The 26,583-nt window shown below is 43.2% G+C and overlaps 1 protein-coding gene across 4 annotated transcripts in view; it reads right to left on the minus strand.

Annotated features, from left to right (window-relative positions):
- STON1 (stonin 1) overlaps window positions 1-26,583 on the minus strand; it is a 51,322-nt gene that overhangs the window by 8,582 nt on the left and 16,157 nt on the right. For 2 of the 4 annotated variants that reach the window (XM_081264464.1, XM_081264467.1), the window contains exon 2: window positions 4,266-6,242. In XM_081264464.1, coding sequence (XP_081120590.1) covers window positions 4,266-6,195 — 1,930 coding nt within the window. In that variant the 5' untranslated portion in view covers window positions 6,196-6,242. Of the gene's footprint in view, window positions 1-4,265; window positions 6,243-15,399; window positions 15,523-17,415; window positions 18,961-26,583 lie in introns of those variants that run through there. The other 2 variants (XM_081264465.1, XM_081264466.1) reach the window with 2 other exon arrangements.

Below are 26,583 nucleotides of genomic sequence, written 5' to 3' on the forward strand. Positions count from 1 at the left end.
CTGCTGGTAAATACCAGTGGGAGATGAGTAACAGGCCTCTAGAAGACAGGAACACACGGAGCAGGAAGAATGATCTCTGCCTCGGAGACCAGACAGGGTTTCACAGGACAGTGACCAGGTCAGTAGTTCTCCTGAGCCGTGGCTGCAATAGGAAAGCTTTTCACAAACATTAAAAACTGGGCCTCAGCCCCAGAGATGTGTTAGGGGCTGGGGTGAGTAGATGGGTACAGGTTGAATATCCCTTATTTGAGATGCTGGGGACCAGAAGAGCTACAGATTGCAAGTTGTTTTGTTTTTGTTGATGATGATGTTTTTTGGTTGTTTTTTTTTTCTAATTTCATAATATTTACATAGACATAATATCATTGGGACAAAAGTCTAAATGAACTTCATTTATGTCTCATACATACCTTATACATACAGCCTGAAGCTAATTTTATACACTATTTTAAATAATTTTGTGCATAAAACTGAATTTCATGGAATGGAATTTTCCACTTAAATGCTCAGAAACTTTCAAATTTGGGAGCATTTTGAATTTGGGGATTAGAAAAGTTCAACCTGTATGTTTTTAAAGCTCTAATGTATCTAACATGCAGCCAGAATGGGGAAGCAGACTATTCACTCCAAAATGGGGAAACAGACTATTCACTTATTTACTTATGTGGTAAATAAGTATATTGATATCCAGTCCCCCCTGAACCAAAATATTTAACATCTGAAACTGAATTGTTGAAGGTCCAAAGAAATGAATAATACAAGGATAACACACTAAAGTGTGGTTACTGGGAGTACTGGGAATTGAACCTGGGACATCTACCACTGAGCTATATTCAAGCCCTTTTTATTTTTTATTTTGAGACAAGGTTACAATAAGTTGCCCAGGCTGACCTCAAACTTGCAATCCTCCTGCCTCTCTCTCCAAGTAGCTAGGATTGCAGGCATGCACCACCATGCCCAACACAGACTTAATTTTAAAAAGGTGAATGATTGACAGATCCTAGGCTATCTCAGCTAATGGCAACACCATTCCCCACACTAGACACCCTGACTTTGTCCCCACTGCCTTGCCCCCATGCCCAATCTGTCATCATCTTGGAGGAACCTCCTCTGAATTTCCTTATCCTTCCTTGTCAGCCTCCCTGTATCTATAACCTACTCCTGCACACCTCCCCTGCACTACACACCTGCCTTTCCAAAATGGGGTATGATACTGTCCCAGTCATACCTGAAGACACCTCTGAGGACCTGGTGACAAACTCCATACCCCATAACATGGCTCACAAGATCTTCATGTGCTTCTTTCTTCTACCACTCCCCAGATTTTAGTAGATTACCCACCTACAGGCCTGTGGTTCTGCTGTTTATATTCTGAGTGGAATCTGCTGATAGTTCTGTGCCAAGCTTAACCACCAGTTCCTGAGTAAAGCCTTCCCTCATACCCAGGCTTATCTCTCCTATTTCTGGGATCTCCACTGTGCATGTGTGTGCATGCTGGAATAGCATACTTCTCCCCAGTGCACCTGGGGGGTTGCTCCTGGGTCTGTCTCACCTGCTACACTCACACGTCTCTGGAGAGCAGGGATCATGTTTGTGCATCTCCCCAGCATCCAGCACAGAGCCTGTACCTGGAGGAAATTTAGTGAGTCTGCAATGAAGGAATGAGTCTTCCTCTCAAGAAATTCTTGTTGATTCCATCCATTATCTACACCATTTGTGCTGAGAACATCCAGTGTTATAACAGGATTATTTTCACAAGAAACTTTATATGCTGGTTCCACTTCCAAAATTTAAAAAAAAAAAAAAAAAGTATGGGTTCAATTTGCAAAATAAGTGGCGGCCCTGGCCAGGTTAAACTGAGAGCTTAGTCCTTTCAGGTCCTCCAGGACTACCTGCTCCAAGCAGGTTATATGAGTGAGAAGGACAGTGCAGAGAAGCAGCAGGATGGTCTCCCTGTCTCTCTGCTCCCAGCTGGTGAAACCAGCAGGCTGAGCTCTGCACTCCTCTCTCAGATGCATAATCACTACCACAAATCTACGAAAAAAACATGTTTGATCTTTTGCTCCAACAACCATCTCTAGGACCAACAGAAAACTCCAGGAGCTGAGTTATCAGCCCTCAGGGGAGGCCTCTGGTTCCAGGAGGTTCCAGTAGGCATTCCAGCCTGCCTGCTTTCCCAGCTTTCCTTTTTTTTTTTATTTCCTTTAATAAGATAAAAGCCAATATTTCCTGATTTTGTTTAACCCTCACAACCTCAAAGTAGCACAAGTAGCTTTCACAAAAGATCACTGAAAACCTGGTTCACAAGATCTTCTACTTGTTTCCCTGGCATGCAGACAATCTGAGAACCCTTCAACTTGCCTCAACAGACTAGTTATAAAAGAAGGCAGGAGAAGGTCTCTGTGGAACACATCATGGAAGATTCTGACCTTCTCATCACACTGGAGTTGGCCAGAAGGTGCAGTCAGAGGCTATCCATTGGGACCATGCTAACCCAGCACTACCCACCCTGCCTGGGCCCCAGCTAACCTCGCTGGGGAACAGACTCCCAGCTAATGTGGGAGTCACAAGAACACTGAGGGGTGGAACACAGCTTTAATGAAGAAGAAGACTACAGCGTGGGCACTTCTCTTCTAGACAGGGACCTAGGTTCCTCAGTCCTCCAAGCCTGTGTCTCTCACTTGCTGATCTTTGTCTGTAGCTCAAGCTCTAGTCAGTTGACAGATGTCACCAAAGAATTATAAGTCATGGAGAAGGTGGTCCACAGCCACCCGGGGAGCATTCCATGCTGCCCCTCTATCCACGGTAGCTGGGGCTTGCTCTTCCTGCTTTAGATCATTACAAAGTCTGTAGGGCAGTATGTATACTGCCCTGCGATGAGGTTCACTTGGGAGCTCTCTAAACATGCTGGTACCTAAGCCTTTGCCCCAGGGGTTCTGACTAAATTGATATGGAGCAGGGCCTGAACATCCAGATTATTTAAAAGGTCTCAGGTCATTCCAACATTTGGTCAGGTGTGAGAAACACTATCAGAGGGTCACCCCAAGTAAAAGTTCTTCTTCTCAAATCCACAGGCTGGAGAGGTCTCAGATGAGCTTAAATTTCCCTAAAGGACTAGAGCAGCCATGAGCTATTTGGAAACAGGGACCAGATCTTACCCAGCTTTACCCTCACACTTGCTACTGCACTTTGTATACAGTAAGTGCTCAGTTTGACTGAATACATGAGTGAATGAATGAGTGAATGAATGAATGAGTGCATCAACTCAGATCTCCCAAACCTGCCCAAATTCACCTCCATAACTAGAAAAATAACTTTTAAGAAAGGAATAGCCCTAATTTCCAAATTTCCCTTGTTGTTTTATGATATCAAGCCCACTACTAACTTACTATCCTAAAATGAATGTGGGGCTAGAACTGGCTTTTCAAAGTTCTGACCTTCTAGATTACTTGCTCTGCAGATTTTTGAAAATAAACTGAGGGGCTGGGGATGTGGCTCAAGCGGTAGCGCGCTCGCCTGGCATGCGTGCGGCCCGGGTTCGATCCTCAGCACCACATACCAACAAAGATGTTGTGTCCGCCGAGAACTAAAAAATAAATATTAAAAATTCTCTCTCTCTCTCTCTCTCTCTCTCTCATTCTCTCTCCTCTCTCACTCTCTCTAAAAAAAAATTAAAAAAAATAAACTGAATTTTTAATACTTGGATTGTGTCTAATTCTAAAACAACCATTTGAGACAGTTAAATAGGTAAATTCAGCCAAAGAAATCAATTTGGTTAAAAAAAAAAAAAAAAAGTAAGCCAGTCTTATTTCCAAGAGCAGGGAGGGAGCAAAACCTAGGGAGGAAGCATACTGGCTAAGAATTCAAAAAAGTTCAAGTATACTCATGAATGGCAGGTCTTTAAAGATTAATTGGGGAATCTAAGCTATGTTAGAAACATTTTTAATATTTGATGTTGACAGGTTGATGTCAAAAAGCCCAAGGGAATGTCTGCATATTTTCCCTCAGTTCACCATCCACAACAAACTCCTATCTCTTAAGATATTAAGAAAGATGTAAAAAGTTAAACTTTTGTGGTAGAAATAGGCCCAAAAGGAAACAAATAAACCAGCTGTTGGGCTAAATGTTCCCTTTCCCACAGGTCTAGGTAAACTGGCCTCAGCTGACAAGTTACCATCTGTCTCTGCCTGCTTGCAACCCAAGGAGAATGGAAAAAACATTTACGTTATTTCCTATGGAAATCAACTTAGGTGTTGAATATTTACTTGAATTTTTATCAGGAAGCCGATCTATCTTCCACACCACAGCCCGGTAGGCACTCTCATATTTGGCTGACCCCACAGTGACTTGAATGACAGGTTCAGATTCAGGTTCATGTAAACTCCCCAGACAGGCCCTGCGGTTCATTTTGGCTTTCAGGGACTTCTGCCTCTGGAGGTTCATGGTCCAGAGAGCCTTGATCCACTGAGACGGGACAGGAAAGTGTATCATTATATTGTCACAGCCCTTCAAGGAACTGGAGTGGGATGGCCTCTGAGCCAACGGGGCCATGTTGACAAAGGCCTGAAGTTCCACGTAGGCGCCTTGGACAACCACGACGGACTTCACAGAAAAGGGAAGCTCATCCCCATCATACAAAGTCTTAAAACGCATCAGCTCAAACCGGCAGGCATCAAGAGGGACAAACTTAACGACCCTTGACTGCTCAAATTCTTGTCCTTTCACACACTTATGAAAATGGTAGTCAAGAATCTCGATCCACTTCTTTTCTGGATCTTTTTCAAAACAGCATTCATCTTGCTTCTGCAGTCCAAGATCATTCAAGGTTAAAAAGCACTCCACATTCCCATTCACAAAGCAGAGGCAATAGATTTGAGTTATGACAGCACTTTCAACCAATTTCCCATCCTCTTTTGTGACTTTACCCCAAAAGTTGTCCACAATTTCCAGGGAAATTTCTTGTTCCTCATAGTTTTTCTTTGGTTTGGGAACGACTGGTAGCTTCAGCAGCTCCTCCTCCACGGTGGTCAGAAAGTCCAGGAAGTCCCAGTACTCTGTGGACCCCAACTTCAACATCTGCTCTACGTCTGGTTCATGAACAACTTCTGTCTTAGAATGGTATTTCCTTTTTTCTGTGTAAGACACATGTTCAATCTTCACAGTATGGATTTTCCCTGCCACACTAAAGTTTTCAACTTTGGGTTCAGAAAGTCTGCAATGTGGGTCAAGCTGGAACTCTCTGAATGGCTTCTCCAAGCCCTTCTCATAATACATTTGCAAAATTCCTCCAGGTAAGACTTTCAGAAAAATTGGGCCCCACTGCCGGGAAGACATCATGTTCTTCTTTTCAGGGATTCTCAGCATGAAGGACCATCCGGCTTTGGGCTGACTCCTGAAAAGCGTATGGGGGACAAAGGAAGAAACAGAGTCTTCAGCATAGGGACACTGCGCAGACAAATTTCCAAGAGGGTCTTGGTGCTCGGCTGACTGGAAGTGTTCAAGCTTCTCACAGATGTAGTCAAGGGAACATTTATTTAGGCTTTTCTGATCCATAGGCATCTCCCTGTCTCTTGACGAGAAAGTCTTTCTGCTTCCCGAGGGATCAAAGGTGAACTGAGAAGCACTGCCTTCATCTTTCCAAAATGGACTTGAAAAAGCGCAGTCCTCCTGAAAATACTGAAACTGGGGAGCATCACTTTGCAGCCCTCCACCTTCAGCCTGCTGAGGACTCGTTTCATCTGAGAGACCCATTCTGGGAGCTGGAGGTGTACATGACGGGTCCTTAGGTACGATAGCATGGGAGACACAGGTTGACTTAGTAGACAATAAGGAGGAACCTGTTCCTGCTGGCACAAGTGGACAGTTTGGAGAAGATTCTGGAATGGGATAAAGGACATGAACCCCTGATTTAGGGATGCCGGGAAAACCTGGGAAGTCTTTGGTTGGTGTAGAAAGGGGAGAATTACTTGGAGGTCCCGGACTAAAGTAAAAATCAACAATGGGAGAAGACAGCGGGGTGCTGCTGGCGGAGGAAGGCCCATTGGGAAATTCTCTGAGACCAGGCAGGTTCAGTTTAAGTCCATTTGGTCTACAGACACTTTGATTCTCCAGAGGGAAATTCTTGGACTTTTGAGAAGACTGAAAAGCAGGGTCATCATCAAAGGTGACCCAATTGCCTGGGTTTGTGGAGCACATCTTCAGGAGGAGGCTGTGGCCTTGTCAAGGAACCAGATATGTTGTCTCTGTTCAAGGAGAAAGAGAAAATAGGCATAGAAAATAAAGAGGAAAAAACAAGTTACTAGAGGTCTTTGGTTATGAAAAACACTTGGATATACAAGTACACATAATTACTGAGTACAAACAAGTGTTTAGAAATGAATTCTTTTGATAGCTGAATGGATATTCTATTTTTAAAAAGGATCCAACTGTAGGCTGTCTACATGAGACTCACTTTGGTTTAAGAATACATATAGGCTAGGGCTGGGGATGTGGCTCAAGCGGTAGCGCGCTCGCCTGGCATGCGTGCGACCCGGGTTCGATCCTCAGCACCACATACCAACAAAGATGTTGTGTCCGCCAAGAACTAAAAAATAAATATTAAGGATTTTCTCTCTCTCTCTCTCCTCTCTCACTCTCTCTTTAAAAAAAAAAAAAGAATACATATAGGCTAAAAGTGAACAGATGAATAAGGATACTCCATGCACCTGGAGATCAAAGTAGAACAGGGAAGGGACTAGCTTGGATCTAGAATGTCCCCCTGAAGGCCAATGTGTTAGGAGGCTTGGTCCTCAGCTCCTTGTACAAATGAGAGGTGATACAGCCTTTAGGGCCTAGTGGGAAGAACTTAGATCACTGGGGGTGTGCTCTTGAAGGAAATCGTGGAACCCCATTTTTTTTCCTCTCTCTCTCTTTTTGCACCCAGCTGAGATGACTGGGCTTCCTCTTCCATGTGCTTCTGCCATGAGATGCTGCCTCGTCACAAGCCCAAAAGCAGTGAGCCAAGCATGGACTCAAACCTCCAAAATTGTAAGCCAAAAGAGACCTTTCCGATTTTTAAGTTTATTATCTCCAGTATTGTATAACAGTAACAGAAAGCTGACTAACACAGGGGGCAATATTTATATTAGATAAAATAAACTATAAGTCAAACACTGTTAGACAAGACCAAAAGAACTTATAATGGTTAAAAGGCCAATTCACAAGGAGGCAATAACAATTATATATGAACCCAACATCAGAGCAACAAAATATATGAAACAAACATTGACAGAAGCGAAGAAAGAAACAGATGGCTGTTACGGTTTCAATATTAGGTGTCCCCCAAAAGCTTATGTGTGAGACAATGCAAAAGAAATTTTAGAGATGAAATGACTGTGTTATGAAAGTCTTAATCTAATCAATACATTAAATCTCTGATAGGGATTAACTGAGTGGTAACTATAAGCAGGTAGGGCATAGCTGTGGCTGTGGCTGGAGGAGGGGGTTCCCTGGGCTGTGCCTTTGAGGTATATATTTTATCTTTGTTGAAAATAGCTCTCTCTCTTCTCTCCTCTTCTTCTCTCTCTGATGTGGTGTCCTGGGCTGCTTTCCTCCACCACCACACCCTTTCACCCTGCTGTTCAGCTTTTTATGGACTGAGACCTCTGAAACCATGAGCCTCAAAATAAACTTTTCCTGAAATTGTTCTTGTCAGGTCTTTTTGGTCACAGTGGTGAAAAAGCGGACTAAACCAACAGCCAAACAATATTAGGAGATTTCAATATACTACTTTTTTTTTTAAATACTGGAGATTGAACCCAAAGGCATTCTACCACTAAGCTACACCCCAGTCCTTTTATTTTTCTTTTCAGGCAGATGTCCAAGCTGGTCTTGAATTTGTGATCCTCCTGCTTTAGCCTCCTGAGTAGCTGGGTTTATAGGTGTGCACTACTGTTCCCAGATTCCATATCCCACTTTAAATAATAATTACATCATCCTGACAGAAGATCAATTAACCAAGAAAAGACAGAGGAGTTGAACAACACTATAGATTAAATGGACCTACCAGACAATATGCAGAACATTCCCAACAGTGGCAGAATGATTACACATTCTTCTCAAGCACACAGAACATTCACCAGATCATGTTAGGTCACAAAACAAGTCATAATTTAGGAAGACCAAAACCACACAAGTATCTTTGCCAACCACAATAGAATAAAACTGGAAATCAGATACAGAAGGAGGAATCAAATAATATCTAGAAAAACACAAATAGTGGAAATTAAACAAAACACAACCCTAATAATGGATAAACTGTATAGTCACATTGCAAACACAAAAAGGGGGTATCAAGAGACAGAATTAGAAAATATCCCAAGACAAATAAAAATGAAAACACAGCATAACAAATTTAAGGCAAGAGCAGTACAAAAGGGAAATTAATGGCCATAATGTCTACAATAAAAAAATAAGAGAAATGTCAAAAGAAGTAACATCACTTTATGCCTCAAGAAGCTAGAAAAAAAATAAACTAAGTCTAAAATTAACAAAAGAGAAAAATAATAGAATACAGCAAAAATTGATGAAATAGAAAACAGAGCTGGCTGGGTAAGGTGGCACATGCTTAAAACACAGGAGTCCCCTGTGTTTCTCCTTTGCTAGCAAAGCAATAAAATGTTTTCAAAAATAAATAAATAAATAAGAAGAAGAAGAAAATCGAAAATAGGAACAAAAAGCAATGAAACTGTGAGTTGCTTTTTTGAAAAGATCAACAAAAATGACAAATCTTTAGCTAAACTCATAAAGGATACAAACCTTAAAATTAGAAATAAAAAAGATGACATTACAACAAATACCCCATAAATAAAAGGTATTCTAAGTGACTACTATGAACAATCATATACTAACAAATCAGATTACAAGAGAAATGGATAAATTCCTAGAAACATACAACCTACCAATACTGAATCATAAGAAAACAGAATATCTGAACAGACCTATAACTAGTAAGATAATTCAATCAGTGATGAAAAATCTCCCAACCAAAAAAAAAAAAAATCAGGACCAGATGGTTTCCCAGCTGCTTTCTACAAAGCACTCAAAGAATTGATGCCAAACTCTTTCAAATTCTCCAAAGAACTGAAGAGGAAGGAACACTTCCAAACTCATAATGCCAGTATAACCCTGATACCAAAGCCAGCGAGACACTACAAGAAAAGAAAGCAAAGGCCAAATATTCCCAAGCAAATATAAATGCAAAAATCCTCAATAAAATCTCTGGAAACCAAATTCAACTGCACATTAAAATGATCCTACACCATAGCCAAGCGGGATTCATCCCTGAGATGCAAGGATGGTTCAATGTACAATAATCAATCAATATGATCCACCACATTTACAGAATGAAGGATAAAATCGACACAATCTTCTCAACAGATAAAGAAAAAGCATTTCATAAAATTTAACAAATATTTTCATGACAAAAATATTCAAATTAGTAATAAAAGAAAATTACCTCAATTAATTTGCATGTATAAAAATCCCAAAGATAACACCATAAATCCCAATGATTTTCACCAACTAACAACAAATTATCCAAAAGGGAAATTAAGAAAACAATCTTATGTACAATTATATCAAGAGGAAGAAAATACTTAGTAATAAACATAACCAAGGAAACAAAAGAATATAAAACACTGAAACTATCTAATGTCACTGAAAAAAATTAAACAAGACACAAATATGTAAAAAGATGTCTGTTATTCATGGATTGGAAGATTTAAAATTGTTAAAATGGCCATACCACCTAAAGCAACTTATAGATTCAATATAGTGCTTATCAAAATCTCAATAGCATTTTTATCAAAAATAGAAAAAAATTATAAAATTCATATGGAACCACAAAGGATCCTAAATAGTCAAAACAATGTAGATAAAAAGAACAAATCTGAAGGCCTCACACTTATTGACTTCAAACTTATACCAAAGCTAAGATAAGCAATACGGAACGGTACTGGCCTAAAGGCACATTTGCAGACTAATTGGACAGATGGTACAGAATAGAAATAAATCCATGGTCAATGATACCTGATAAGGGTGCCAAGAATACACAATAGGGAAGGGAGACTTTCTTCAACAAAAGGTATTCAGAAAACTGCATATCCCCCCACAAAAACAATGAAATTAGAACTACATCTTACACCATATACAAAAATTAACTCAGGATGAATAAAAGACCTAAATGTAAGACCTAAAAATGTCAAACTCCTAGAATAAAATATGAGGGAAATTTTCATAATTTTCATCTTGGTAATGATTATTGAATATGACACCAAAGTACAGGCAACTAAAGTAAAAATAGACAAATGGGACTTTATTAAACCAAACAGCTTCTGCACAGCAAAGGAAACAGTCAAGGGGGTTAAAAAGAAAACATTCAGAATAGGAGAAAATATTTGCAAACCATATATATGATAAGGGATCAATATTTTAAAAGATACATAAGGAACTCAAATAATTCAATAGCAAAAAACAAATAATTTGATTAGAAAATGCACAAAAGGACTTAGAAATTTCTCCACAAAAGACAGAGAGCCAACACATACATGAAAAGATGCTCAGCATCACCAATCATCAGAGAAAATCAAATCAAAACCTGAGGTATCATGTCATACCTGCTAGAAGGATCAGTATAAAAAATAAACAAATAGGGCTGGGGATGTAGCTCAGCGGTAGAGCACCTGCCTTGCATGCACAAGGCCTAGGTTCCATCACCAGCACTAGTTAGATGAATAAATAAATCAAATGTTGGCAAGATAGTGCAAATAATGGAATTTCTGTACATTTTTGGTGGGAATGTTAAAATGGTACAGCCACTATGGAAAACAGTATAAAAGTTCCTCACAAAAATTAAAAATACGGCTACCATATTTCCAAGCAATCTACATCTTGGTATTTATCCAACAGAACTGAAAACAGGATCTTGAAAAGCGAGATTTGCACTCCCATGTTCCTTGCACCCAATTTTCACAATAACCAGCAGGTGGAAACAACCTAAATGCTGACTGATGGGTGAAAGAATAAAGAAAAAGCAGTATATGCATACAATAAGATACTTGTCAGTCTTAAATTAAGGGAATTCTAACACAAGCTACAACACAGAGAGAGCTTGAGCAACTCAGACTAAGTGAAATAAGCCAGTCACAGGAGGCAAGTACTGCAAGATCTCACATATGCAAAGTATCAAAAGTGGTCGGATTCATAGGCAGAAAGTAAATGGTGGTTGCCAGAGGCAGCAGGGAGGGACCAACGAGGAGGTAACTGTTCAATAGGTTTAGTTTCAGCCACTCAATATCAAAAAGTTCCAGAGATCTTCTGCACAACAATGTGAATATAATTAACAACACTATGCTGTACACTTAAAATTTTGTTGAAAGGGTCTACCTCATTGTGGGTTTTCACGATTGAAAAAAAAAAAAACTGTCCTATTTTCTAATTAAATCACTAAGTTTACTATGTAGCCAGAGCTTGTTATCTTGTGGAAAATACAGGAGGAAAATCTAAAAGTCTAATTTATAATAAACTTTTATAATAAACATTTTTCATAATAAACTAATAATGCATTGACAGCTCATAACTGAGGTTTACAGTTTAGAAACATTTTAAAATTCATGATCTTGTTCATCAAAATGACCCTGGGAAGTGTATGTTATTATTTCTATATCATAGGTGGTTTTGTTACATTGTCTAAAGTCACTCAGCAAATAGAAGATAGAATCAGGATTTTTTAAAACAATAGCTTTATTGAGATATAATTCACATACATAAACTCTACCCTTTTCAACAAAGTATTTTGTTGATTAACAGAGATTTAGTTGATGAATCTTTAAAGATTTAGTTGATTTAACAGAGATGTGCAACCATCAGCACTGATTCCACAACATTTTTATTATCCCCCAAAAACTCTGTATCTATTTAGCAGTCACTCCCCATTCTCTCCTTTTCCCGGGCTCTGGCAACCACCTATCTATAAACTTGCCTTTTCTGGACATTTTAGGTATGTAGAAATATACAACGTCTGACCTTCTATGTTCAGCTTCTATCACCTAGCATGTTTCCAAGGTTCACCATGGAATAGCACTTATCAGTACTTCATTCCTTTTTATTGCTGGATAATATTCCATTGTGTGGCTGTACCACATTTTGTTTACTCCATTCATCAGTTGGTGGACATGTGGTTTGTTCAGTTTCTTTAGCTGATATGAATAATGCTGCTGTACATATTTGTGAGTTTGTTTTTTGTTTTTGTTTTTCAGGTAATAGGAATTGAGCCCAAAGGCCCTCTACCAATGAACTACCATCCCCAGCCCTTTTTATTTTTTTACTTTGAGACAGGATCTCACTAAGTTGCCCAGGCTGGACTCAAACTTGCAACCCTCCTGCCTCAGCCTCCTGAGTCACTGGGATTACAGGCATGTACCACCCCACCTAGCTAGTGTGTAAATTTTGTGTGGTCATTTCTCAGGTATGGAAAGAACCAGATGTGAACACGGGTCCCTTCAGTCCAATCTGATATGAAATTATTCCAGTGGCACCAGAGTCAATGAGCTGTAAAGACCACTGCACTGACCTGGAGATAGGGTCACCCGAATATTGGGCACCATGGTCACTCACGAGCTGTGTGCACAGCCTCTCAGAACATTCAGTGATTGCCCCAGAGTGATCTCTGGAGTCCTTTCCAACTCTAATAAAACAATTCTATGGTGGTGGACATTCAGTTGGAAATTTTTAGAAAAGCAGAAACGGTTACCACCGAGTTCATGGGCCTCGGTGCTAAGACTTTTAACCAAACACCCAAAGCAACAGAATAAAACTCCATAAGATCTACTGATGTGAAACTGACAACCCGCTGCGACAGTGCCCACAGGAAAGGCCATACTCCGTCCAGCCCTCTCTCTCCTTGTGGGTAATGAGGGTCCAACCAGTGCAACCATCCCAGCTTGGAGAAAAGCCAGAGCAGAGAGAGGGGGCCTGGGGCTCCTCTGGGGACAGAGCCCTCAGTGTTGTCATCTGCTGCCTCCACACATTCCTGAGGGAGGGCACAAAAACACACAGTGGCGCAGCAGCCAGCTGCTAGCTCTCGGGAGGGCACTTCACTGTCCCCTTTAGGCTGAAGCTGCCAAAAAGCACTTGCCCTGGGAGCAGAAAGAGCTCCACGGGATACCGCCAGCCCCGCCAGCCCCCCCCCCCCCCCGCAGGAAATCAGCAGCAGGGTTTCTTGACCTGTCCTCTTCCCACCCTCTTCACGAGGACTCCAGCCAAAACAACTCCCTACATAGGATGAGAGACTGTGAAAATATTTACTTTAGTTGAGTTTATTAAAAAGAAAGAGAAGCCCAAGAGAAGAAATAACTCAGCTTCAAACTGAGATCCTGTGCCATAAACATTTTGCCTCATCAGTTTTCCCCTGGTAACGTCAAAGTTTGGAAGGGTGGTGTTCGTTTCTTTCGTGTTTGCTTGTTATGAGACAAATACAGTGATTTCCATAAGCCAGGAAAAGAAATCAATCCCATTTCTCTGTAAGCAGACATATTTTTTTCTTTAAGCAGACCAAAAATTCTCCTACCTTGAACCCAAAAATCGGTGTAAGGTGCACTCCCACCCAACCCCTAGCCCCCTCCTGGTGCAGGATTCTTCTGGAGGAGACTCTCAGCAAATGTGTCATGAGTTTCATTCATCCCAACAGAATCCTGCATCCTGACCAACAGGAACCCAAACCTTTATCCCTGAAGGCAGGGGGAGTATAATGCTGCTCTGAACAAGCAGGTTTGTTTCCTCCATACTCCTCTTTCTCCCCTTTTCTGTCCCTCTTGCTGCCTTTCTTTATCAGACCTTCTGCACACATTTCCTCTTCTCTCATACCTCTGTTACCCCCCCTCCCTATATATGACCTCATCTTTCTATTCTGGCCCCAGAGCCCCCACCAGTCAATTGGCCCAAAGTCAACAACTAAGGACCATTTCTATCCAGTGCTTTCCTTCCCTCCTGAACTTCACAGGGAAAGGAGGCCACAGATTGCTCAAAGCCCCAGACTATAAGAAGCCTGCTAGGTCTTGGGAAGGGATGGGAAAGCCCAGGGCAGTTGAGATGCATCTTCTACTACTGTACCCCAGCTGCAGGGAGACACTGAAGGCAGAAGTCTTCAAGCAGCAGCATCTATTTAACCTTACTTTGTTTCGTTTTGTTTCCTACATTGTAAGTGGCATATGATCTAATATACACCCTGCCCCTCAGAGCACTGACAGAGCCCTGACATGGACAATATCTCATTTAAACTTTATAACAATCCAAACCGGACTACAACATTTAGGCATCTTCCCCAAAGTCTAGAATCCAGTGAGTGCAGAGCTGGGAACTCAGAGCTAGCTCCAGGCTGCCGGTCCCCCAGCCACCTTCCTCAGAGGCAAAGACCCTCCAGTCTGACTCTCATTCTTTCCTCAACTGTGAACTCCATCCCTCCCTGCACACCCCAGACCCTCCAGAGGGTCTAATTTCAGTCAATCTGGATCATGCTACAAACTCCTAGAAGACAATTCCAGACAAAGTTCAGAGACAGGGAAAGTCACCAAGACCCTGAGGAGTGAGGCACACATAGAGAAGGGAAATGTATCATGGTAGAAAGTTCTAGAAATCTATGTCCACGGTTTAAAAATGTGTAAGTGGAGTACTTGCTTTTCTTTAAGATTATTAGACATTATTTATAGCCACCTGTTTTCAAAGCAGCATAAGTTGAACCCAAGAACAAATTAGATGCAACAGCCTATCCATACTGGGAATAATGAGGATGTAGTTTCAGCCTTACACATGAACACATATGACAGGGGGCATTCAGAAGTCTAGCACATTCCCTAGAATGTGCAAGACTTTAACAATCCCTGTTTTAGGGAAGTCCTAGAAAAATCAATTATTCTCACCATCCTACATGGTAGGTCAGCAACAGGAGAGAACTAAGCCTGAAAAATGTGCAAAAAGCCTGCACCCGCATAAGTTCCTACACTTTCTTTCACTTAAGAAATCCTGTGGGAATATTACAGAGATTATCACAAATTGACTCTAAATTATTTCTGAAAGGAAATCACAAATAGCAGTCCCTTTAATATCAATAATATTGCAACAGGTTTTGTAAATAAGAGGCACTGATATGGGGGGGGGGGAGCAGCCTCAACAAAAATAATTTGGGAATAAACTGTTTCAAGTGATCCCAGGAAAATATCTCATTTATTTAGAGTCAAGAGTGAAGCTTTTTAAGGAGGGCTCAAGTTTCATTTGTTAGAGCATTTTCCACTCCATCTGTGAATGCCTGACACGAATTTAAATTCAATATATTTTTATTAAATAATTTAAAACAATCTTTCTTACTTTTCAGCAAAGTAAATCTCTATATTGCCCTCTTCCGTTTAAAGAATCACTGAATTTTAGAGTCAGGAAGAAATTGGAGGCATTCTGTTCAATGAACCACACTAACAAACATTGTATCAAATAGTGTGTGCACCTGGTCTGCTAAAGGCTGTGTATGGATGCTCTCATTTAATACAACCTCATGGGCTGATAACATTATCATCATTTGTTTTTTTTTGTTGTTGTTGTTGTTGTTTTTTTTTTAATAGTGGTTAAAATTGACACTCTCATGTTTATTTCAGCATTATTCACAATAGCAATATCTGGACACAAGGTAAGTTAATTAATGGATGAATGGATAAAGAAAATGTGGTATACATACACAATGGACTAGTATACAGCCTACAAAAAAAGGAAATTCTGTCATTCAGGACATGGATGGAGAGGACATTATTCCAAGTGAAATAAGTCAGGCACAGAAAGACAAATACTTCATGAAATTGCTAACATGTGAAATCTAAAAGAGTTGCTGTCATAGAGAATGAAAAGGTAATTACCAGAGACTGGAGGGGAAAAGGAGAAGGGATGGGGAAAGAGAGGATGTTGATCAAAGTTTCAGTGAGAGAAGAATAAGCCTTCAGTGACATATTACAGTGCATAACCATGGTTAATAGTAATACACGCTTTAAAACTGCTGAAATGATAGAGTTTAGTGTTCTATACACATACACACAAACAAGGTAGTGAGGTGATGAATATATAAGCTTGACTGAATTTTTCTACAATGTATACCTAGATCAAAACATCACATTATAATCCATAAAAACAATTACTTAAAAATAAACATTATCTAAACAATGTCAATAAAAATGTCAGGCATAAAGCTAGGTGTGGTGGCTGCACACCTGTAATTACACCTACTTGGGGGGATGGGACAGGAGGACAGCTAGTTCAACGCCAGCCTAGGCAATTTGGTGAAACCATGTCTCAAAAGAAATAAAATGACGAAGATCTGGAGATGTAGCTCAGTAGTAGAGCACTTGGCTAGCTGTTCCAGGCCCTGGGTTCAGTCCCCCTGTACTCTTCTTTCTTAAGTCCTTCTGCAAGCATGTTTTCCGCTCCTTTCAGTTCCTCTGTCTGATGTTTCTTTTTGTTATTAAAATGCACTGACCCAAGAAGACACCGAGATCTCTCCTCAAGATTGGAAACCACTGGGCTAGAGCCTGGCACCGGCAGCGGGGCGGGCGGCGGCTCCGGCCCTCGGTCCTTCCTGCTCACGCGCCTCCAGGCCCCGTCGGGCCCCGCGCTGACAGCCATCATCATTTGTTAAAGAGAAAAATAAGGTTCAGAGAGGTTAAGCTACTCACCTAAAGTCACCCAGCCAGTAAGAGACAGGACCTGGGCTGTGACCAGTTCTGTCTGATCCTAAAGTCAAATGCTTCCTGAGGCCTAGGTGATTTGCTGGCATTTATTGTCTTGCCATTTCCAAATACTTTCCACCACCCTAACTAAAGAGCTAGCACCAGGGAGAACCATCACTTCCGGTAGCCAGGAGCTCTCTAAACTGGAGGGACATTATTCTCACCTGGGAAGAGCCTGATTCTCCACCAAGTCCACCACATGCATCTGCATCAGGCTGTGGGAAAGGCAGACTCTGGAACATTTTCCTCCAAAGCTGCTCAAGAACAACAATAGCCCAGCATGGATTTGGGTCATTTCTGAGAATGACTTTCACAACTCAGCCTGACCTACTTCCTGTCCCTTCTTGACTGTGTCAATTGCCATCCTATCTTTCATAATGAGCAATTTCTCAGAACTCTTGTCTAACAAATACCTGTAGGTGCCACCTCTCCTGTAGGAGGTGTCTTGGCATACTAATTCTCCAAACTCTGTCTAACTCCTTGAAAAGTCCTTCTTCCCATTTCACCCCAACCCCCTCTATTTTGCTGTTCTTTGAAGTTTTCCTTTGCTTTTCTTCAGAAATCATCCCCCCAAAAAAGAAAGAAATCATCCAAAAAGGTACATAGGATGCTCTACCTTCTCCTGCAGATTGAAGAAATCAGATCAGATGCGTTGGGTTGGCAAAGCAGCATTCCAGGCCATTTGCGGCTGATGACTGTCCCTTTCAATATGTCTGTGGAGAACACTCTCCAATGTGTCCCTAGCATCTGGCTTCTTGTAACCCGCCAGATGCTAAGGGAGGACTGAGGCTGAGGAAGTATTTGTTGGAGCTCAGGAGGTCATCACCAATGCCTATCTGTTTCCTCCTGGTATCAGCCCCAAGCCCAACTGTCACTGTTGGGCTCAATTTTCCTCAAGCCTCAGGAACACATCTGGATTCCCAAGAACATCCTAGCCTTTGCAGAAGACCGAATTTAGTCTTTTATGCCTCTTTTTGCTCTGTAACAGTACTGCATAACCCAGAGAAAGAATTGTCTTAATGTTGGTATCTGTGTGTTTTCATTGGCTGTTTCCCAAATAAGGAATTCTCAGATTCCCCACAGTGCCAGATTCCTCCAAAGCGATACAACTAGACTGGAGCTACACTTGAAAAACCCGAGTCTTGTTTTGTGTGGTTGGAGGAGTGCAATCCAGTTACCCAAACAGCTCCCCGAGGATGCATATCGTGGAAACAAAGTCAGGGCAGACCAGTGTGTAAACATGCATTGTGGAGAATTCTCTTCAAGGTTTCCTATGCTATGACAATGTTTTAAATATCATTCCTACAGAAGTTTTCCCTTTAAAAGGAAAAGCAAATGTTTGAAACAGAAAGGAAACAAGATGTCAAGGAAAATGAAAAGCCTCACTTCATTTTAGGTCATGGAGAAGTAATCAGTCCACATGAGCTATACTATTAACACTTATGTTGTACAGTCCATAATATTCCATCCAAACCTGTGGTATTTAGGTAAGCTATGCAATAGGAAATACCATTTGTAAAATATTAAGCCACAGCATAATCTCCCCATGCCTTCGAATACTATCGGCTCTGATTCCAGCTCAGCTGCCCACCCTGCCTCTCCCCTGTGGCAGTTAACCTTCATTTTTCTGGCATTGAATTTGGGTCCCGGTTATTTCTTTAAGCTTATTTTATAATCTGTTAATTTCCTACATTTTGAGAGTAATGACAGAGGTTCTCTCTTTGACCAGATTCTAGCCAGGATCAGAGTCTCCTTCTTAAACAGGCCTGTCGACTCTGACCTATAAAGACTTGAACGAGAACAAACAGGGCTTCTTATGGTTTAAGGCTGCATCCCTCCGATGACACTGGCCTCCCTTAAAGTGCCTGCTTGACAAAATTCAAGGCTGCCTGAAGAGTTTACTGTTTGTTTCAGCCCACACCTGAAGGTAGGGTTCCCGTTTTCCAGGCTTGATGGGAGGGTAGAAGCCAACTTTGATAAACACCAGTTTGCAAACTTAAATGGGTTTCACCCGGACCAATGCCCTTCCCATGTTGTGTAATTTTTCACTTCCTGACTCTACAGGGCTCAATCTCCCTTCAGAAGTCTCAGTCATTTCTGTACAAATCAAGTTCAGTTCATGCTAGAATCTTTCCCCTAATGCAATAGTTATCACCAATGAAATCTATTCTCAGCATTTTAAGGTCCCGCTGTTTATCTCTGACAACAGTATGAACAGATACCAAGCCAAAGATGAGAAGTCGGCCATCTGCAATCTCGGCCAAACTCGACCATTTTGGCACCCTGATCTCAGACACCCAGCTCTAGAACCATGAGAAATGAATCTCTTGTTTATAAGTCACCTAGTCCTTGAAGACAGCATCTTCCAAAATGGAGAGAAGTTAATAGGGTAGGGAAAAAAGACCCAGTGTCACATGCAATTGAGAATTCCTGGTTTAAAAGATTAACAGGTCTCTTCATGGCTACCCTCTGCACAGCCTATAGGACACTAATGTGCTCTGGAGCCTTGAGGAGGAGGAGGGAGCTGTCCTCATAACATACATGGCAGGTGTGCCTCGACACTGTGGAACATGGTACCAGAGAACACACAGTCCACCCTTAAATCCAGATGCCTCAGCCTTTTCATTCTGTTGCCAGCTTCTTTTCTATGACCTGGAGGATCGGCTCTGGGGCCCCTAGTGGCTTCTTTGAGTTGGCAGGTTCTCAGCATAGCTCCCTGGACTAGCAGCAGCCACAGGCTGTTTCCCTGGTATACCAGCAGTCCTCATGGGGGAGGCCCAGGCAGGGGAGCAAAGAGGGCCAGGCTAGGGTCAGCCTCTCATCCGCATTTAAGTGAGTGGCACAGACTTCTTGGCTGTCTGTCAGGCAGGCTGCATGACCAAGTTATATCCAAGTTATGAAGCAGGAAGTTAGATTAACTGGGGGCCTTTCCTAACCTGGACCCAGTGCTGGGACCCAAGGCTCGACCAGCCTCTGCCTGGCCTACAGCTCTGCTCTTCATTCACAACACCACACCCTAGGACTTGTGGGTAGCAAGATAGGCATTTGAATCCCAAGTAAGAAGAGCCCTGCTCCGTGGGCTTCTGACCTCTAGTTATAGCAATGGCTCAACCCACAAAGGCAGAAGAGCATGGAGGTCAAGTGCTACGGGCTGTCATGTCAAAGTCACCTGGCTTCTCATCCCGGTTTCTGGAATCACTACTTCTAGGACATGTTGCTAAGTGTCTTTTGGCCTTCATTTCCTCAATCTATAACGTGAAAATAAAGAGTCTAATTCATAAGGGCCAAATAAGTAACTTGCCACATAGTAGGTTCCCCCTAAAAATGGCAACATAATGCTTACAAGCATGAGGTTTCCAAATCTGCATCATCATAGCTCCAAGGCCAGGGCCTGAGCAGCAGGCAATACCAAGCTTGAGAGGTGGCCAGCGAGAGTCCCAGGGCTTGTGTTTGACCCTGAAAGGTCTCTCATTTTCCAGCAAGAGAAAATCAAAGTGCAATCCTGGCATGTGCTGAACTGGGTTGTGATACGAAAAGCACTAGTTAATAACCAAGTCAGCACAGCAGCTGGAGACATCAAAAATAATCAGGAAAGAAAGATTAAAAGTGACATGGCCCTTCACACATGCAGCTGATGACTTACTTTAAGGTTATAACCTGAAAACCTGGGTCCATGCTTGTCACCCACAAACCAAGACTTAACATCACTCTCTACCAGTGGTTCTCAACAGGAGCGATTTGCTTTCCAGGGGACATATGGAAGTGCCTAGAGACACTTTGGGTTGTCATAGCCATGTGTGTGGGATGCTACTGGCATCTTGTAGACAGAGGCCAGAGATGCTGCTAACATCCTATAGTGAGTGCATTGGACACACAGGGCAAAGAATTATTCCTCTGGAAACATCAGTAGTGCTTATGCTGAGAAACCTGCTCTAGGGTCAGGGAGCTGGGAATGTGGCAGGCCTGAGGTGCAGCCTTCTGCACTGGTCTACTTTGCAGACAATGCTTTGGAAACCTCGGTTTGGCAATGTGCCTCGGATCACACAACCAGAAAATGGTTCTGTCAGAATTGGTCCCTGTCTCAAATCCCAAATCTCATGATCTTTCCGCAACACCACACTAACAACCAGGGCAGAAATCAGCATAGGACAAGAGGATAAAGGGATATTTTAAAAGAGGACTCAAAGGATTTAAAGGAAAGGGGGCAGGTGGAATCTGGCACTCAGAACAGCAGAGCCCTAGAACAGACACAAGACAAAGGAACGTTTAAGAGGAACCAGGGGCTAGCAGAGAGAGTCAGGGGTCTTTCTGGGCTAAGTCAGAGCTGAATGCAAGAGAGAAAGAAAAGCCATAGGGCCTCAGAGCTGAGGGCTGAGCCAATTTATAGAAGGAGGAAATGAAAAGGAGTGACACACCCAGGAAGCCCAAAGTAAACCCAGGAGACAGAGACCCCATAGCAGGAAAGAGCTTCTTCCTAGGGTACTGAAGGAATGCAGAGGACAGGAACAATACAGACAGGAAGACTGGAGTTTAGGGATTTGGTTGGTAAAGACAAGAGTCGGGGTCAATTTCAGCTGTTGAGCCAGGCTGCCAATCTGGAAGAAAGGGAACATGTTGCCCACTCACCCTACATGGAGGCCAGGCTGCTGCCCACCCACGTCACCACCCAGACTCTGGGTTTTTGCAGTGTGATACTGTCTTGTTTCCTGGGTGGACTGGTCTCTGGCAGCCCTTCATACCCTACCTACCTTCTGGTTTCAGAGGCAGCACAGAAAGGACCCCAGGGCTTCCCACTCTCCAGAAAATTCAGCCCACTCCTGGCTGGAAGGAGGCAGACAAGCAAGCCTTCGTTCCAGTGAGGGCCTGCAAACAAGGTCTGCTTTCAGAGCCGGCTTCTGGCATTTGTGTTCCGTGGGTTCCTCAGTGGAAAGAGCAAGGCACTCAGAGAGAAATGAGAGAAGGCATTATCCCCACAATGGCCCTGGAGAGATGGGCTGTGGTTACTAGAGGTGGTTCCAGGAATTTTATTCTGAATTCTCCAAGGAAACCATCAAAATGATGTGAGATAAAGTTAGCTGATGGTAGCCTGGCTCAGATCACACAACTTAAACATGTGAATCTCCTTCCTTCTCCCAGGAGGCCCAACTGCTCCTCCTGAAGATAAGCAGAAAGTCTTGGAAGTTTAAAAACTTTAAAGAGGATCTCTCTCTCTCTGGACTTAAATATTTAGTAGGGGGCGCGGGGAGGGATCACCAAATTCAAACATTTTGCTATGAAAATTGGTCAAATAATTTATCTTAATTATCATGTAATAACCTTTAGTGTTTGAAGGAAGGCAAGTTGCTCAATAGCCCAAAAGAAATATTTAATGCTCTAAACTAAATTCCTTCCCATACACCAGACAAGCTGTGGTCAGTAGGAACAGACCTTCTGACCTGATTGGGATTGTGCCCTTATAAGAGGCCCTACAGAGCTTGTTCATTCCTATTGTGGGAGGACACCATTAAGAAGGTATCATTTATGAAGCAGAGCAGGCCCTCACCAGACATCAAGTCTACAGTCACTTTGACCTTGAAATTCCCAACCTCCACAACTATGAGCAATAAATGTCTGTTGTTCCTGAGCTGGCCAGTCTAAGGTATTTTGTTACAGTAGTCCACACAGACTGATAGTTTACCTTAATGGGTTCTTGCACATACTAAATAAAGCAACATCTGTGAAATGGCAGTGCGTGGGAGTGATCATAAACAGACTTATTACTATAGGTTCCTGCTTCTACAGTGTGTATAACCTGGTCGGAAAGACTAAAGAAAACAATAAATGAGAGAGAAAACGTACCCTGCTAATATTCACTGGGAGACCCAGAGTGGCCAGCAACCCAGGCAACATGGCTCAAGGGTAGGGACAGCTTCAGAGGGAGGAAATGAACATCTGCTCCAGTGGAGAGACATGGGCAGCAAATCAGGCGTTCAGGATTGAAACACTGCTCGTGTTTTCTATTGATTTGGGTCACGTGCCACTTAACGCTGGTGTAAAAGAAGTTCTCCCACCTGGCTTTATTCACCCCAGTGAGCAGACACAAAATACCCACTCATGCACACATTTGTCATCACTAGGGCAGGTCTCCTCTCTGGCTGTCTGAACTGGGCCACAAGCCAACAGAGACAACCCGGGAGGTGATCAGGGCTACACACATGCCCCCACATCAAATGTACTTTGGTATATCCATGGCCAGTCCTGGATGCTATTGACCACAAAGGTCACTGGGAAATGCCTACATCACTGTAGCTACAAAGGCTGAAGCTACTGAATTGCAAGGGACAGGAGCAGGTTTGCTTCTATCCTCTCCAGCCCCATGGACTTTCATGAATGTATATGTGTATAAATACTTAACAACTTGAGCAATCCCAAAATTAGGAGAGATTTTTTAAAAATCACTGATTAAGGTTATGAAAGGTCAGCATTTACTTAATGTCTTGGTCTCAAATGCAGACATGAGCACACAAAAAATAATATTCATATCTCTAAGTCCTCAGGGAGTGCTCGCAAAATACTTGTGAATTTTATTGCATCTCGGGGGCCACCAAAGGCTTCAAAAGAATTTTGCACATAAAGAAAAGTCTGATTGGAACCATGTAAGTGGGCACCAATGGTTGGATTTGCCACCTAGCACCCTCAGGGTTAGCTTATATTTAAACACACAGCTGTTGCTTGGATTCTCAGTCACAGATGCTTGAACATGTGGCAGACTGACGACCCCTTCCTCTGGACTCTAGAAAACTCCCAACCTGCTCAGGAAGTCTGTTCTAAAGTCACCCTGATTCCACCCTGGACACAGCCCTGCCCAGCATGGCCCACAGCTCCAACAGATCTATCACAGCAAGGAGCTTGCCCAGTCTGAGGTGCTGACCACTCTATGCTACACACCTTCACCCACCACCCCCCACACACAGGGGCCCTCTTCCCATATTCCCCTCTCCACTGTGATAAGCACACAGATGTATGTCAGGTCTTGGAGCTGGAGTCGTAGCCCAGTATGTGGAAGCTTTGTTCCAGCTCTGCTTCTCCCTGGCTCTAGAAGTTCAAACAAGTCACTGCTAACAAGTGGTTTCCAAGGTCCCTTCAAACTCCCACAATCCATGAGGATTCATTCTCCCAAGATGGGGTCCACAGAGAAGTGGGTGCCTCCCAGAAGTCTGCTTCCTGCCTAAACTCCTCAAGACTCCTGCAACCACACTGCAGGCCAGAGGCTTTCCAAAGATGCCAGGCCACAATATCACCTTGCCCCCCTCCCATCAAGAAGGGATCCTGTTTCTCCTCTCCTTGAATCTAGGTAGATTTTGTCAACTCTGACCAACACAACGTGGCAGAAGCAACAATACCAATTAGGGGCAAAAGCATCAACTAACCCAGAGACCTCCCTTGCCTGCTAATTGGAGCCCTGAGAATCCCTGAAGAAGGCCAAGCTATTCTGCCAGGCAGAGAAGCCACATGGAACAGCCACATAGGGCAGCATTGTGGACAACCAGCCAGTTGAGCCTTCAGTGATTCTGATCCCTGTCACCATCTAACTGCAACAGCATGAGAAGTTCAAAGCAAGACCCTCCCAGCTGAGCCCAGTTAACCACAGAACCAGGAGAACATTGAGGTTTTAGGATGTGTGTGTGTGTTAAAATGTACATCTGACAGGGAAAGATTCACCACCATGCAGCTCAGGATCTCCACCAAAGCACAACCAGGCAGGCAGCCATCGGGAAGCAGAGGCTCCACCACCTGTAGGGGAAGGTGCCTAGTTAGGAAGACAAGCAGGGCAACAGGCTGAGCTGACATGATGAGATTCCTCATTGAGCATCCTTGCTCAGTTTGTTGGGCCCAATTACCAGGGCTCAGGGGCAGTAGAGCCTTACTCACTTAACATAGGGGCAGGGGCAAGGCTTAGATGGACCTGGCCCTTGGCCATGGTTCAGGCCTTGGAGGGAGGAAAAGTGGACTGAGTTGAATTACATAGCTACACCCTGGGGGCTTTAGGACAGCATCCTTCCTTTACAGGAGGGCCCCCAGCTTGGTTATACTACGTCCTCAGACCTCCTACCCATAACCACTTCCCCCAGGAAACCCCAGTGTAGAGCTCAACCTATTCTCTCCACTGTGCTGTTCACTGGGCCACATATCTAGGGTGCCCAGCAAGGATCGGGCCGCACCAGAGCGTGGATGTTAATTCCAAGTCTGAGACGACAACTTCCTCCTGATTGACTTAGAGAAAACCAACCACTTGGAAGTTCAACAAGAAGGACTCAAGAAGTTGTTCAACTCTGCATTTAGGTTTTTCAGCCTTTAAAGATAAAGCGAAACCTTGAGCCATACTTTTGAAGGAGTTTTATCTACTTCTTCTCTAGGCATACATGGGGAACATTTGCAGCTGCTTACCAAGTGGACAGCGGCTACAAGCACTGTTGAGAGCCACAGCCAAAGGGGCCCCAGCAAACTTCCAGCTGCCCGCTGATGATTGGCTCACGGAGGCCCCAGCAACATCTAGCTGATTGGCTCCTCTGCGGTGATGCTCATTGGGCTGTTTCCCTGCCCTTTCAGACCACGGAGCTGCTCACTGGGGGACTTCTTTGGCTCCGCCCACACGACCCAGCCAATCGGCCTCAAGAGCAGGAGGATTGTGGGAGGTGGAGAGGCTGGTGTTGGGGAGAGAGGCTTGTGGGAAGCCGGTGGTGGCAGTTGGGCTCTGATGGTTTTTTCCTGAGGAGCTGTTTTGTTTGGTGTGTGTAGTTCTAAAAATAAAGTTAGTTTCTTTTGACAAGTGGCTCCTGAATTGTGCCCAGCCAGACTGCGGCAAGCACCAGTGAAAGGACTCAGAAAGCATGGATTCTGTACTTGGCTTAACTCCTAACTATGGGACTTAGGGCAAACCAATTATCCTTTTTAGCCTCAGTTTCCTGATCCACAAAATGGAGGATATTAGTATGTATGTATTCCTGTGGTTTAGTTAAATAAATGCCCAAATAAACTAAGATTATAGGAAGACTCCCATCTGATGAAAGCAGGTCTTTCCTCTCACTTCAGAATCCCCAGGTAATCTCTACTAGACCCAGGGCCACCTCACTAGGGGACCCTACCTCCAAAGCCTTCATTCTCGTCTCCCATCCATACTAATATTGTTCCAACCCATCCATGTGGAGCTGGCCTGATCCCAAGGACTAGAACCTGCCTCACCACCCTTCCTCATCCCTGACCTATATCCTATTTCCAAACACTGCACTCAGCTGCCAACTGCCAAACTCAGACCCCAAGGTCTGCCTCCCTTATCTTTGACACTAGATAGAAACAGTTCATTCCCATTTCCTGGTTTTTCTGAACTTGGGCACAGGGCAGGTTTGGGGATGAGAAGCCAGCAACTCTGTTCAGGACCTCCTTCACCCACCAGAGGCCTGCACTCCACACTTCGCCTGCAAAATGAAGCTCCAATGTGCTCTTCCACATCAAAGGACTATGGGGAGCATCATACACGGGGATGGACGCGAAAGTTTCTTTGAAAACTATGAAGCACTAGGTAAGTTTCTATTGCTCTTGCTACTCTTGTTCATGGTCTTTAGTGTGGTCTCAGACTCTGAGTCTCTGGAGGCCTGGGATTGCTTCCCGGGCAAATTCTTTTGGTACAATGACCACACACAGAGAATAAAATTGATGCTCTTTGTGACTCCAGTGCTGTTAGCAAATGCAGTGTGATCCAAAGGACAGAGGCTGGGAGAGAAGTCAGGAAACCTGGGTCCTGACC

This window comes from Spermophilus citellus, assembly GCF_964194105.1.
Source record: "Spermophilus citellus genome assembly, chromosome: 13".
NCBI lineage: Eukaryota > Metazoa > Chordata > Mammalia > Rodentia > Sciuridae > Spermophilus > Spermophilus citellus.